The sequence below is a fragment of the Paralichthys olivaceus genome, chromosome 4 (genome assembly GCF_024713975.1).
Source record: "Paralichthys olivaceus isolate ysfri-2021 chromosome 4, ASM2471397v2, whole genome shotgun sequence".
Classification (NCBI taxonomy): Eukaryota; Metazoa; Chordata; class Actinopteri; order Pleuronectiformes; family Paralichthyidae; genus Paralichthys; species Paralichthys olivaceus.
The window spans coordinates 16,650,588-16,665,848 of record NC_091096.1 but is presented as its reverse complement, the minus strand read 5'-3'; the positions used below and the strand labels follow the sequence as shown (position 1 = coordinate 16,665,848).

At 42.4% G+C, this 15,261-nt stretch overlaps 3 protein-coding genes across 6 annotated transcripts in view; 2 read left to right on the top strand and 1 right to left on the bottom strand.

Annotated features, from left to right (window-relative positions):
- Positions 1–19: 19 nt before the first annotated feature.
- On the top strand, positions 20–4,819 carry polr3g (polymerase (RNA) III (DNA directed) polypeptide G). Of its 2 annotated transcripts, none has more exons than XM_020093812.2 (8): positions 20–284; positions 410–533; positions 2,343–2,472; positions 3,237–3,302; positions 3,380–3,439; positions 3,546–3,607; positions 3,789–3,911; positions 4,022–4,819. In XM_020093812.2, exons 2-8 carry the CDS (start codon positions 423–425, stop codon positions 4,109–4,111), a joined length of 642 nt encoding a protein of 213 aa, XP_019949371.1. In that variant the 5' UTR covers positions 20–284; positions 410–422; the 3' UTR covers positions 4,112–4,819. The 2 variants fall into 2 exon arrangements, with proteins under 2 accessions (XP_019949371.1, XP_019949370.1); XM_020093811.2 differs by having other exon boundaries at positions 20–304; positions 4,022–4,505.
- On the bottom strand, positions 4,341–8,133 carry lysmd3 (LysM, putative peptidoglycan-binding, domain containing 3). Its single transcript, XM_020093809.2, has 3 exons — positions 7,947–8,133; positions 6,546–6,818; positions 4,341–5,979 (listed from the first exon to the last, which is right to left on the bottom strand). The coding sequence occupies exons 2-3, from the start codon at positions 6,807–6,809 to the stop codon at positions 5,266–5,268; spliced, it is 978 nt and encodes a 325-aa protein (XP_019949368.1). The 5' UTR covers positions 6,810–6,818; positions 7,947–8,133; the 3' UTR covers positions 4,341–5,265.
- Positions 8,134–9,413: 1,280 nt separating this feature from the next.
- adgrv1 (adhesion G protein-coupled receptor V1) overlaps positions 9,414–15,261 on the top strand; it is a 113,552-nt gene continuing 107,704 nt past the window's right edge. For all 3 annotated transcript variants that reach the window (XM_069523935.1, XM_020093939.2, XM_069523933.1), the window contains exon 1: positions 9,414–9,845. The gene's annotated coding sequence lies outside the window, so the exon portion shown is untranslated. The remainder of the gene's footprint in view (positions 9,846–15,261) is intronic.

The following is a 15,261-nucleotide window of genomic DNA, read 5'->3' as shown; positions in this document are numbered from 1 at the left end:
CGGGGTTGTTTAAAGCCACACTTCCACACGCGCTGAGTGAGCAGAGTGTGTCCACGCCGGTGTTAGCAAACAGCAGCTCCACAGCAGATCTAGCTTTAAGTATCGTGATCTAACAAGTTCTTTAAGGTGCAGAACAACAGACAACACCCCGCAACTGACTCTAACACGTAAAGTCAAAACATGGAGGCTCAGTAGAGGCTAAAAGCCGCTGAGTGGATCTGAAGCACATGGACTTTTAGGAGCTTACATCTCATCTAGTGCAGTTTTCACTAAACGCTCCCCTAGTGAGTATCCACATCTTCCTGTAAGTCAGAGGGGACACGTCGACGCTGTGTTTTAACGTTGTTGTGGTCCGCACACACAGAGCACATGTTCAGGCTGACGTTGACATGTGGACTCTGTGCCGCAGGTGACAAGCAGACATGGCAGGCAAGGGTCGAGGAGTCGCTGCCTTCACCTTCAACATCGAGGCTCTGGGCATCGGAAGGGGCAGCATGCCAGACGCCAGGGTGGGGCCCAGTCCTCTGTTTCCAGTAAGTACTGTAGTCACTCTCTCTCTCTACACACACACACACACACACACACACATTCTTGTACTTTTGTGTGAGTGAGTACAGAGCGATTTGCATTATCCATTCCCCTGGCCCCTTACACTAACCATCACAACTAAATGCCTATCCCTATCCCTAACCTAACCTTTACTCTAATATAAAAAGAATTCTAACCCTTAAACCAAGTCTTACCCCACTCCATAAGGTCCAAGCTCCAAATAGCCCTCACAAAGATATCTGCAGTACACACACACACAATCAATACACATGTGTGCACACACACACAGTTTTTCACAGCTATCCTTAAAATGAAAGTTCACTCATTATCTCCTCACTACTATGCCGATGGAGGGCCAGCTGAAGTGTTTGAGTCCACTAAACACTTTTGTAGTCTCAGGGGTAAACAGTGTTGCAGCCAAACCCGATCCAATTGAAGTAAACGGGACTCCTTCTTCAGACGTGAAAAAAACTAAAACTAAAAAAATGACATGCCTCCATACTGCTCATGTGATGTCACCTAAGTGTACGCAAGCTCCGGCATTCATATTCGCCCCAAAACGTCTTTTACACCATTTTCTAAAGGCTCAGTGTGTAAAATTTAGTGACATCTAGTGGTAAAGTTGCATGTTGCATCTGAATACTGCTTACCTCACCTCCCCTTCCAAACATGAAGGAGAACCTGTGGTAGCCTTCAGTATTCATAAAAACTGAAAAGGTGTTTAGTTTGTCCATTGAAGCTACTAGGAAATACATGGCGGCCTCCATAGAGAGGAATCGCTCCTGATGTAAATTAGTATTTATTAAGTATTTAAATATAAAGGGCCCATTCTAGTGAAAAGACAGCAGCAATTCATACAATTTAGATGATTCCACACTAGTGAAAATATCGATAGGATTATTTTATATTAAATTTCTGCCAATGGATCCCTTTCACCAAAATCTTACACACTGGACCTTTAAGCCTAAAACCTCCTCTGATATCCTCCTCAGAGCAGCTTTCACCTTTGCACGCACACACTGGAAAAGCTGTCTAAGTTAAAATGCTTGGTGTAATAATTAAAGTTGGGTAAAAAGAATATTTGTCATGTTCAAGTTAACATGGTTTGGTTTCACATGGTGGCCTTGACTCCTCTTCATTCTATGTGCATTGTGTCAGTATCCTCCTGCATAACATTGCCCTTTAAGCTCATTGCACTGCACGACAGATTGATTATATTTTGCTCACAGGCCCAGAGAACAACCATGACATTGTGATTTGATGCATTACTTAACAACTTTGCATTCAATCTGATAACCATAAACTACAGGACATGCCCGGGGATGTTGAGGCCCCTGAGGGTCAATTTTGCACATTTTCTACTTTGTTTAGTTTGAAGGACCTCGGAATTTATGTTTCGAGCTCCCCTGACAACTGGTTCACAAATTTCAATTTCTGCATTTAATTATTTGTTCAATATTTTTAGGCACTTATTTCTAAAAAATACTACAAGGCTGTGCACAATTACTTGTCATACTGGAATCCAACATAATGTGTATTTTAACTGTCACTTTATCATCGCAATCAGTTTGGGTTTAGCATCAGTTTGGTAGAATTTTGATTCCCACTGGAAATCTTTTTTTTTGTTAACATATGATGAAATTGCCATAATATCAATTCAAACTGAAATGTAATCTGTTGAAGAAAAAATAGTTTCCATAATACTTATCTGCTCCATGGTGTTGATCAAGGGTGAATACATGAGTAAGAATGAATTGCTGTTAATTTCCCCTCCACCATCCAATCTTCTCCAGAGCACAGACTTTAAACCAGTGCCGCTGAAAGCTGGCGAGGAGGAGAACTACATGTTGGCCTTGAAACAGGAGATGAGGGGAACAATGCAGCGGCTGCCGCACAACATCAAGCCTCAGAGTAATAAAGCAGGTGAGGAGGAGAGGAGTGCATTAGAAACCTGACATCTGATAGAAACGCTATGGCAAGACAATGAGCTGCTGTGAGCAGAGATAATGCAGCACTTAGGAAGTGAGACGTTTAATTTAGGGTCATATCTGGGAAAAGGAAGAGAAAGGCCGACTTCTGGTCGAGATATTGAGTTACAGCTGCTGTCTTATCTGGATGCTTTAATATGATTTCTATGGTCTGCCCTTATGAGTCTGTCAGAGTTCCCTTGGTTAACAGTGAGTTAATATGTCCACGAGTAGTAGATTTCATTTTTTCTTTTGTTTTTTCCTTTTTATCGATGAAATAGTTTGACAAGAAGCAAATAAACGGGTGACATAGAAGATGGACACAATCGGCATAGATACAGATAGAAATAACATAAAGCAGTTACAGTGATGAATGCCGTCATATTCAGATTGTTTGGAGCTCAGGATTATATCACATTAAGTAGGGCATGTGCAGGGAAGGTGTGTTGAGCATTGATATAGTTATACATTACGTAACAGTAATAATTTCCTGAATTTGTTTCTCAGTTTGTTCAGATGCAGTTTGTTCAGATGCTTTATTTAGATGCTTCTAGTCAAATACATTTCCTGGCAACCTATGAATATGTATATAACACTGACATGTGACTCTATAGTTCAAACATATATGTGACTTAACCCGCGACCAGTGTGATGTGAGAGTTAACTGGGACTTGTTAAAGCATATTGAGATAAAATTTGCTTTTGATTTTCTTGAAACAGAAGTAGAACGATACACGGAGCGATACCTGAAGCACAGCCAGGTGCTCAATGAAGAATGGACTCCAGGTACTTACGTAGAACAGTGTAATGTGATTAGATCAAACTAAGAAAAAAAGGAAAATAAAGCATTCTTTCTTTTTTAGACTGGAACCTTTTTCCAAAAGAACTGATGCCCCAGAAGAAAAAACCCCGGGTTAAAGCAGGTATTTATTAAAGCCAAGTATCTAATGATATTTTAAACAATCCTAAAAAGTAATTTTACAATCCTGTAAGCACGAGGATTAAAGACAAAATGCTTAAATCCAACAGGAACAAAGAAAACAACGAAGGTGTCACGCAAAGACTCGGAGGACATATTGAATAAATTAGATGTAAGCTTCACATCTTTTTAATCTGTGTTCATCTACTTCACATTATGCAAACTGTTGATCTCATACAGAATTATCATGGGTGAAGGCGTCATGTTAGAGCAGTCTGTTTGAGCTCAGGATGTATATGTGCTTACGAGCCAGCATATTTCACACAAATAATTTAATCCTGTCAACATTTCAGGAACTGGCAAAGAAAGATGACGGGAACCCTGAAAAATCTGACGACGAGAAGGAAAAGAAGAAGGAGAATGAGGAAGAAGAGGAAATAGAAGGGGAAGAATACGATGAAGAGGATGTTGAAGAGGTTAGATTCAACATTAGAACCTGAAATCTTTATTGCAATGTTTTTTTTAAAGTTGACTGAATGGCGGTCGATATGCAAGACTGAGTTTGATTTCCTCTGTCTCTCTGTAGGAAAACGACTATATAGATAACTATTTTGACAACGGGGAAGATTTTGCTGCAGGCAGTGACGACAATATGGATGGTGAAGCGACGTACTGAGACAACACAAGACCGTGGAAACCAAGCAAGTGTTGACTGTCGAAGCAAATTATCATTGTGATTATTTCTATTAGTTACATATTGTAGATAAGTTGAAATTTCTATTCAGCAGAGTGATAGTTTAGTTTGCAGTAGTTTTTTTGTGTGTGCGTGTGACTTTTGAGAGGTAGTCTTTCCTTAATGACTTCTGTAAATGAGAAATGCCAAACTATGTGCACACAGGCAATAATTTATTCAAAATAGATTTATTTATTATCTAACCGGTAGCACTTTTCCACAGGTTGAAAGGCACATACTGTCAACAACACAAACTGCATAAAATCATAAAATGTCATAAAATATAAACACGGTGATGAAATAAAAGGGCTATAACAAAGTCTAACATTTCACATAATTACAAGTATGAGTCATTGTGGGAATACTGTGCATTTTCCTCACCATGCTCTTTAGTTTTTTAATGAATTTTTTTTAACGAAAACAGTAAGTTCAAGAAAGAAAAATTCAAACAAATCATGTGGAATTTAATTTAATTGGTAACTCCCAATACTGATAGTGTAGTGAAATAAATTAATTCTGTATCGAACATAATGGCAGCATTCATACTTTTCCAACTAATGGTGTTGGATGTTTTACATGGAAACAAGTACAGCTTGACCAATCTGAGTAATTCTGTGGATTTGGTGTTTAAATAAAATCCACAGAACTGATCGTCGTACGTTTTGGTCACTGATCCATCGCTGTGGAAACTGTTGGGAGTTTTTCTCTCACGTGGTCTGTGTGGAGCTTCCTGAAAATGCAGCAGCCCAGATGACAAAAACATCCCAGGTTCTCCTGGCTTTGCTGATGACACAAACTCTGAGAGACATCGGTTCCAAAAGCGTTCAACCCTTTGTAACGTGTCTGTCAAAAGCGACACATCTGGCAGAGACAGCTGGATCTGTTTCCAGCCCGAAGATGCTGCTTGTTCAAAAGCATAAGACTGTGGACCGACACAGGGCATTATGTGGCCTTTACCCTTATTTCTGGTCTCTCAACCATATAAAAGACTGTCTGAATCAGGCAGATTGCATTGATGTAGTAAGTCAATATGTGAACGCCAGTTTATTAGGTCTCTCAGCTAGCAACAAACTTGCATATAAAATTTCAATCCCTTGCTATGTTTTCTCATGGCCTCCATGTCCACCGTCTCCTGCTTTGTCCACATCCAGTTCTGAAGGATCTCCTTTAACCATACTTCCATCAAGATGTCCAGGCCCGGCTCCTGCATTGTTGTCTTCTCCAGCAGGAGGGTCAATCTTATCGCCATGGACATTTACATTTGACATGCTGCCATTGGCTTTTGTAGGGACGCCATGATGGCTGACATCAGCTTTCACAAGAACCTCATAGTACAGCAGATAAAACACAGGTGTGACAATACCAACAACCAGCATGATGGCCACCGCCATCCACCATCTCATGCCCCAGTCGGCGCCGTAATAGGGGTCCTTTCTCTGTGCTGGTTTATACTCGACTTCTGCTAGCAGTGGCTGCTGCTGTTGCAGCGTTAAGGAGGACACCACCTCATTCAGGTTGCTTCGAGACGGGCCTGTGGATTTCACCAGCCGCTCAATGTCCTTGTCCTTCTCCAGGAGGAACCCTTCCACGCTTTCGGTAGAAGAAGAGTCTGTGGAGGACTCGGAAGGGAGGGAGGTAACGGGCGAGATCTGAGGCAGGCGCCTGGGACCTGAGGGCGAGGCAGATTTCAGAGGACCAGCAGTGTGAGTCTCTGTGAGGACACTGAAGCGCCTCACAGGAATCTTAACTGATCGCAGGGCAAAGAAGTCCTGCTCTGTCAGGAGATTGTTGGCGCGCTTGATGTCAGCCACCTAGAGAACAAAAAGAAGAAAGATGCATTTAGTTTACGCTGAACTTTATTTAAAATGTATGTCCTATGAATACTTTGCATTCTGACCCAAATCCACAATCTCATCCATTTACAGATTAAATCGTTGAGTCATTTAAAAGCCAAGAAAGCTTTTAATGAGTGGGCTTGGTTTCAGCATATCCATATTGTAAAATGTGTTTGAATAAGCTCCTCTGTGTCCTGATGTAACCTCTTTCGTTATGGAAAGGTAGTTCAGGATTCAAAAGACCTGTTAAACTAAAACACGTGATTTCTGCAGTGGAATTCATAGTTTAAATCCTGCCACCTGTATGTTCTGCTCAAACGTTGTCCCTCGTCTGAATGTTTCAGACATTATTACGTTGCTGTGAACACGTCAATCTCCTGCTGTGTTTTTGATATGTGAAAATTTTCCGGAGTCCATGTCTGAAAACTATTTGTGTGTTACATAACGCGTCAACAGGAAAATAATTGTCTCGCTCAATATGGAAATGAAAGGAAGACCTGCACAGAAATGCAAACACACAATGATCTAGGATCCAGACGTACTGAGCAATGATACTGCAGGGAAATGCTGTTCAGGGTGTCGCCCTCCTGGATGTCCTTGCTCAGGTAGATAATGTCCAACCGCTCTCTGGACGTGCTCCTCCGTAGCCTCTCTCTTCCACGAGGCCGCAGCTCGTAGATCTCGCCATCCTCCTCCGACAGGTCATTCTCTGAGCCATTGTTTCCAAAGAGATAGGCATGACCGCCATTGGAAGGCTGCACCATGGTGGCTGACTGGAACCCATAGTGCTGACTTCTACTGGACATCTTTGTTCACTGTATTGGGAGGAGCAAAGATAAACTTGAGTACCTTGTACTGTGTGCTCTGTATTGATAACAGCAAGGTACACTTTACCCAGAAGAGCTTGTTTGATCGAGTACTACAGTGAGTCGGATCTCATGGTTATCTAAGCGAAGGGCTAACACAGGAGCTGGAATCTAGACTATGGTATGCACCTACAAACCTGTTTTACTGCAAATAGAAAGGTTTGGCTTCAAATCATTTGCTGTACATGTGACTGTGGAGTCACTGTGTTCAGGAGTTTGAACAGATGTAAGGTAAAGATTACAGTAAACATCTACAGTAGGAATCTGACACTACAATGATAGAAAGAGACGTGTGGAAGCTGCCACCATGCACAAGAAACCATACAGTCCCTTCTCTGTGACGTGTAATCAGCAGCAGCTACGTTCACCTACAGTAATAACACGTTTCATCCCTGGCAGCACAATCAGTCCTCAGATGTCAAGGTCCCCTCTTTACGTAACTGTTTACGTTGCCCATCACTAACATGGGGACACCATTAGCTAACGTTAGGTCTCATCAGATAACGTCACACATCTGTTCTTCAGTTCAGCTGCTGGGAGCAAATCTGAGCACGTTTCACTCCGACTTTTACCCAAACGCCAGATTTCTGAGCAAACGTAAGATGGCTCAGTTAGCATGAAGCCACCCAGGGTGCTAGCCACCAGCTCACCATCACTCCTCCGTATCAAGCATGCATTAACCAACTGAGCTTGTACAGTAAAGTGGCTAAACCCCTCTTTATATACAGTCTATGCTAAACCCCCACGTTAGCTCTGTTTTTGTGTAGCACTTAGCTTAAAAAACAAACTGCTGCTGCTGCTACACCCCATTCTTCCTGTACTTGGCACACAAGAGTCCAGTCGTCGATCGGCTTTAAAAACACGTTTCCCTAAGCTAACGAGTCAAAGAGTTTCAAATAGAGATCGGTCTTGTGCTAATCAAAGTGTAACACTTGGCTAACTTAGCAAACTGAGGACTGCGTCTGGACAAGCTAAGCAGGAGCTAACTAATATCCGACTGTTGTGTGGCTGGTTCGCACAGTTGAATGCTAACAGATCATACATTAATAAAAAAACGTCTTTAGCAACTGTCGTTACCTGGAAGAAGTGAGCGCCGATCAATCAGTTGTGCTGAGTGAAATCCATCCTGCTTCTTCCAGGGGATTAGCTTCAGCCTCACCTTGGTGTGTTACCTGCCTGCTAGCTGCTGCTGTTAGCTGCTGCTGCTGCTACTGGAGCTCACGCCACGTCAACACCATACCAACGTGATGACGTTACCACCAGTGCCCCCCCCCTCCCCCCGCTGCCAACCCCTCACTCTCCAACACAAGTTGGCGCTATACTCCAGTTAATAGCTGGTAGAGTCCGTGTGTTTTAGTGATACAGATGAAAGAAAATTATATTTAAAACCTTTTGAATATCATTTTAAAACCTTTCACTCTCAGAAAACTTTTACAAATGTTTGATTTACATCTGTTTTCATTTGTTTCATTCATTTTACTGCGTTATGTGGCCATCATGCTTTCAGTCAACTGCCTTGTCTGGTTTGTTTTTCATTTTTGACTTCTTGTTAAGCACCTTGTAACCTTGTTAAGTATAGTGCTGTGTGAATTATGATTATCATTGTTATATTAAATATAGGATTTGTGGAGGGTGTATGCAGGAGAAACTCAACTACTGTAATTTAAAACTATAAACTAACTTTAGATATAGATTAAATGATACAAATTCTACTCTAAATAATTTAAAACAATAGGTCAATATTTACAATGGGTATTTTTTTAGTGAATTCATTTAAAAATTGTTAGAAATTTAGATTTTTATAAACGTCCATTAGAAATTTGTGAGAGTACTGAAGTCAGGGGCAGATACAGAGGCGAGACCAGGGGGACACTGGCCTCAGTTACAATCTGATTCATCTGATTGGTCCCTGAAGTGCCCCTTTCCTCTCAGTAGTCACCAATATAAAAACTAGTCACAAATATACTAACAATAGAAAGGACAGTTTGTTAAGAATTGTTATTTGTAGGAGTTTTTTGACTATATTGACTGATGTGTGGCTTTGCTCATAGTTATTGAGTTAACAATACAAAAATAATTACTTAATTGTGTACCTACTGAATCAGGAACTGTGTATGGGTTTTACATTTATAATTGGCCCCTCTGTCTAAATTGTGGCCCCTTTAAGACCCCTGATATAGAAAAATGTGAGCTCTGCCACTGATGACTGGTAGAATCCTTGCTCTTTAGCAATAAAAGTTTATGTGTGGATATCATACTCTAGATTAATTTCAAAATATAGGAAAATAATTTAGAGAATGAATTTAAAGCTGTTTTAAACGTAAAAACGTAAAACCACGTGCATGTGTGTTCTTTAGAAAACCGTGTGAGGTTCTAAGGTACAGAGCTTCGCATTTATTGCAAAGTTAATGGTTGGTGCTGTATCAGAGAGGGTGCATGCACCTGCTCGGCCCACGGGGCGGCGCTGTCCTCCAGCACACTGTGCACACCCACATGAGACAAATGGGATTAAAACATCTCGTCTCATTAGGCTTCGACCCGGAGACGAGCTGGAGGAGCTGCAAAGTATAATCTGCTGGCTCAGGGACTCCTGTGTGTACATGAGCGGCTCTCACATGGCTGCAGGAGCCCGGAGCTGCGAGTAGAGAAGAGACGGAGAGAGAGAGAGAGAGGAGGAAGAAGAGGAGGAGGAGGAGGAGGTCCTGAAGAGACCCGGGGAACCCTCTCAGTCTCTGTTGTTGCTCCCGGCTCCAGCGCGTCATCCCACCGGGAACACAACGCTGCCGGATGCAGGACGGACTCCAGCAGGTTTCCCTTCTTTAAAACCAAGACATATAAGAGAAAGCTGCGTGTGGCTACTGCTGAGGAGGAAGAGGAGGAGGAGGAGGAGAAGACGCGCTCATCGATGTTGACCCCAGCGATAATAAAGATCCTATAGCAGTTTATATTGGACAGAGAGACCAAGCAAGGTGTCAGGTAAGATACGCAGATTTATTCTGTGTGTTTATTCTCAAACACGTGGTTGTCACTGTGATCGGACCGTCACGTGTAAAACTTTGTTGTGTTGATGGGGATGATGTCTCCTTCACAATGTGCTGGAGAAGTGTTGGATGGGTTTTGCAGTGGTCCAGTCACTTTCATGAAATGTGACTGCATTGGAAGCAGCGGTAGATTAATAGCGCTCAGGATAAAGGAAACAAATGAGCTGAGATGCAATTCATCAATAATGCCAGACAGCTCCAGCAGACCTATTGTTTTACACTATAAGAAAACGATTAAAAGTGCTTGGCCACCGCTAATTTCTTTTTGCGCCGTGCCAAAAAAAAAATCCCCCCCTTGGAGCTGCAGCTATAATAAAATTGAAAAGCCTAAATATTGATTCAGCGCAATCGGTAAATGAATGGCCGGGCAGCCCATTGAGGAGGGAGACAAACGCTTCCATGGTTACATCCAGGATCTCCAGTGTGATTACTGCGCTTTGTGTGCGTTTCTCCGTCTCTCCCTCTCCCACTGAAATACAACAACAATTCAGGAGAGGAGGGGGAGACCCGCCACACATGGTGAGCCGGAGACCCCCCTCACATAAAGGGCTCCCTTCACTAATCTATAGGCTTACTCGGACCATAAGTAATCTTGGCACACTTGGAGTTGCGCACATGTGCTGATACTGTTAAATAAACGAGTGGTGCCCGCAGCCCCATTGTGTGTTGCGTATTTTACGCACATGCTCAAGGCTCCTTAATTCACACTGTGTTGATGGGATTGGATTTTTTTTCCCTTTCAGTCTCTCTGAATAATTGAATGTGTCCACCTTGACATGATGTCATCTCGGTGCGTCCTTCGCAAATCTCCTTTGTTGCCTCCTCTGTGGAGCCGAGCAGAGTTAAATCCTTTTTCTCTCACATGGGGAGGAACAAGGGAGGGAGCTGCTTCTGTATCCATTCAGCACTCACACCTGCTCAGCCTCAGCGCCAGCCCTCACTATTAACTGTCTCTGAAGTGTATTTATTCAATCAAACGAAGAATTACAGTCTTCTCAGATTTTTTTTTCCAAAAAACGAAGCAAAATTTGCCATGAAACGTGCTATGATTTTAATTCCTTAAAACCTTAACTCCCAGTTTCCATCATCACATAACACACATGTCACGGTCAGTCTGTTTTTTTTGTACATTTGGACCCTCACTTGCTCAGAGCCCATGCAGGCCCTTTGTTTGTCAGTGTTTATGTCACTGCCTGGCAGGGGTCAGCCCCCCAGTCCCCCGAGTGAGGGTCTGAATGTGATTCACTGGGCGGAAACTGTTTTACTGCCTGCTTCTCTCCCTTTCTGTCTCACCCCCCTAATGGCTGCATCGTACAAAAGGGGACATAGTGCCATAAACACAGCCTGCTCATTGATGAAAGGTGCTGAAGTGTTGCACAGTGCAGACAGGATGAGATTGATGTTCGCCTGCATGGGAGGAGAGGACGAGAATTCTGCGTGTGTGGGGATAGAGGGGACACAAGGTTGACGGCACAGCTCCCTGTGAACTTCACCGGCCTGCAACAGGCTGTGCCCTCGTCACAGAGCGGAGAGCTGTAGAGGATGTCTTTGTCAGTGGAGGGAAGCATTTTTTAACAAAACTGAAATACATCATTGCACAGTTTTATAGCTACACAGACATTCACGATCCTTTGTGTTCCATATGAGACATATCTGCAATAGTCATTCTGAAACTCAAGGTAACACAAAATGTTATAGTTGTCCTCTCTTCAGTCAGTGTTCAGCGTTTACATTTACAAAACAGCAGACCTTTACCTATTACACACCTCCTGTTAGTTATGGTCTGGTTGCCATTTCCACACCTTTAGAGGATGAAGCGCTGTGCTTACATTCCCACTTCTCTCTCGAATTACAATTTTCTTCAGAAGGACGATGCAGTGGAATGATTCATAACCCTTTGGTGAAAGACAGTCCAGATTTACACCTTAAATCACTGGCAGCTGTCTTAACTCAATAAATTAGGTATTTTTTGCAGCAAGAGATCAGTTTATGTGTGCACAGCTGGGATGCGGAGAGTTTCCCCAATGCTTTTTGAATGCATTACAAAATGATTAGGGTTTGGGTTTTTTTGGTGACTTTTGGAATTAACTAGTTTTAAGTACACTGCTCTCTGCTGAGCATGCTGAGCAGATTAGATCCATCTTCTATGATTCAGAGATCTGCATTCTAAAATAAATTCCAGGCATCTCAGTGCTTTTTCTGTCATTTTGTATTTGTAATGCTCCTCGATTATGTGATATTTGGCCAATGTGGGAAAAAAGGCAGCGCTGTGGGCAGACGGTATGATAGAGGAGACACTGAGGAGACCAGGCACGTGCAAACGAGTCAAATACAGAGACAAAACACAAATTTAGGAAAATGACTAACAGATTTATGAGATAAAATAAGGCAACCAATACCACTCTCATATAATTGATTAAATAACATTCACCATTTCCCCAGTGTCAAATAATACTGTTCGCAAGTCTATGCACATCAACCAGTTGTTGTCGACTGAAACGCTCGTGTCTGTAAACCCTGGTGACGATGATGTGAAGTGTCATATCCTGTTCTCTAGTAGACCTCCAGTTTGTTTTCAGAAATCATTTGACAGTTCATGCTTACGCACAGAAGACGGTGTCATGTTTTAGTAGTTGTTGTCCTTGGAGCAGAGGGACAGGAAAGTGGTTGGCCGTCGGCGGTGGCCAACAATCCTGAGGTCTCTTTAGTGGGCCTGACCAACCGCATATTGTTCCCGGTGAGAGGCTTCGAGTGCGATCGCTGCCACGACCTTGCTGTCAACTCTCATAATCGCACATTCTGACATACACACACTCATGTACACACGCAGACACACACTTGTTGTTATATCTCACGCTCTGTAGAGGTAACGAGGAGCCCTCCTACATTTGCCCAGCAGCTCCATTGAGAGTATTAAACTTGAACTCTGACCTCTTGTGATGTTGGAAGAGTCGGTGACATCAGACAGGTCAGTCTGCAGAGACATTCCTACCAGCAGTGGTGGAGGAAGAACTCAAACACTTACTATTCAAGTAAAAGTACAAATAGATAAACAAAATGTCAAGTAAAAGTACCACATGAACTCTTCGACTTGAGTAAAAGTAATTCAATTAATACTTGCTCTAAAATAGCTGAGCTGTACAAGTTTAATTCCAGCCATCATCAAACTATTGTCCAAAAAATAAGATTCTACTATCAAAAATAATAGAGCATTAATTTAATTTCTCATATTTGTAGAAACTAAATAAGGTCTATCATAATTGCATTTAAATCCAGTTCAACTAATGCGGCTATATTTCATTTCAACTCGCAGACTAAATGGAAAATCAGTGAAGGACGCACACAGGGTAACGGAGTAACATCCTTTTCTCAGATATCAAAACATAGAGAAAAGTAGAAGAACATCTAGGACGGCTGTTTCCTCTGGTTTGCATTAGCTTGGCTAGACTCTGTACAAATTAAATTAAGTTTTAAGCACTGTTTAAAGCATGTATTCCTTTTTTTTCAAACATGGAAAGGCTTATTATCCCCATTGCTTTAAACCTGCCTAATTTGATAAGTCAACACACTGTTCACTGATCCTGTTCTTTAGATGCACAGACCCCCAGATGCTGGACCCTCTGTCTGGCCGTAAATCTGCAGGAGTTTTAGACGCCGTGTCTGGATGTTTTTGAGGGAGCCACGTGGAACGCATCCCATGGCACCCGCTGCTTCCTGTCTTAATTTAGACAGGTTGAGGGGGTCACGCTGCATGGAAGGACATCATGACTATCCATCTCCATACCGCTTCCTTCTTTGTCAGAACCCCCGTCGCCTCTCAGTGGGGTCTTAAGTTCTTTGGGGGTGTGAGAGAGAGATAGACTGAGAAATATTGAGAGGAAGAGAGGAAAAGGTTTCATGGTGTTTTTTAAACATAAACTTAGTGATGTAGGTCACCCCCCCCTTGCCCCCACCATACTGTCCTGTCGTTTAAGCCGGCATTCTTTCTTTTCTTTTCTTGTCTTTCTCTGTTTATCGCTCACTTCCCTCATTGTACTGTAGTTGGTCATGGCAGAGGAATTCCTTAAGTAGGTGTGGGCGGCTGCTCCGAGCATGGCTGAGATGTGGTGGGGTGTGTTTATTGTTGTAAAGATAAAGATGTATTGGTCCACTTTCTCTGGATGCCTGTCATTATGGACCAAGGCTTTGTGGGTAAAACATCTCGGGAGATTAGGATCACTTGATTGTAAATGGAAAACACTCCCTGCGTCTTTGTGTGAGGAACTGCAGGAGATTGAGAAGTCAGCTCAGATAAGATACCTCTGTGTGTGTAGAGCAGCGGCTCTAATGGGTTTTTCCACCAAATTCTACGAATTCTTCAATAAGTTTAACATCGCGCATAAAGATTCAAAAAATAATAATTGATAATGTATAATGATATATAAATTTAGCTTAACATTACGCCCCATGTCCAGGGCTTTCCACAAGCAAAATAGCAGACTACTCATTGAAGTCTGGCCGGTTACTTTATCAAGGCTTTTTGTGTTCTTTAACTCTAAATCCCTGTTTGATTTGTATAATTTACCATACGGAACATATTGACCACCTCTGTACAAATACAGGTTCAAAGTGAACCAGGTTAAATTACATTGTTCTCGAGTTGCAAACAACGTTTTGTACAGTAAGAGCAACATTTTTTTTTTTTAAATTGATAAAAATATCCTGTTAGAAAGAATGGAGAAAAGTGTTAACAATATGTTTTTTTTCTACGATAATCCTATTCTGTTGACTGCACGTGTTCAGGGATTTGCCTCCGCCTCAGTGCTACCTTCTGGCCCCGTGTGTTTTCCACCGTCCCAACAGCCTGAATGAAGGGCTCTCCTGCACCTACTGTACTGAGGATGTGTGCACCGTGCATGTCGCAGTTCAGGAGTGATAGAGTAGAACCGAGAGAAAAGGGAGAGGGAGTCTGAAAAGGATGGTTTGGATTTTGTTGAAGAGGAGGCTGGCAAGCCAAAAGAAAGTGGGAGAAACAAAAGAATAGAGAACTGTGGCGATGTTAGAAAATGCACGAGAAAACACAAAAAGCAGCAAGAGGGAACAAAAGCCTGCCCGTTAAAATTGTGTGCTAGTCAGTGAATTGTAAAGTCCCTCTTCGTCTCCAATGAAAATACACCCCCGTTTTGTGTTGCCTCTCTGTTTTGGGAACGCTTTTGAAATGCAATTAGCATTTCATCCAGGCCCAACCGGCTACATGCAATGAAGTAATACCCTTTCTAATTTGGCCCTTTGGTCTGCGAGGCAGTGGAGAGCACAACCTTGTTTAATCCCCTGAAAGTTCCTTTCTGTCGGCCTCCATCACTGTGTGTCAT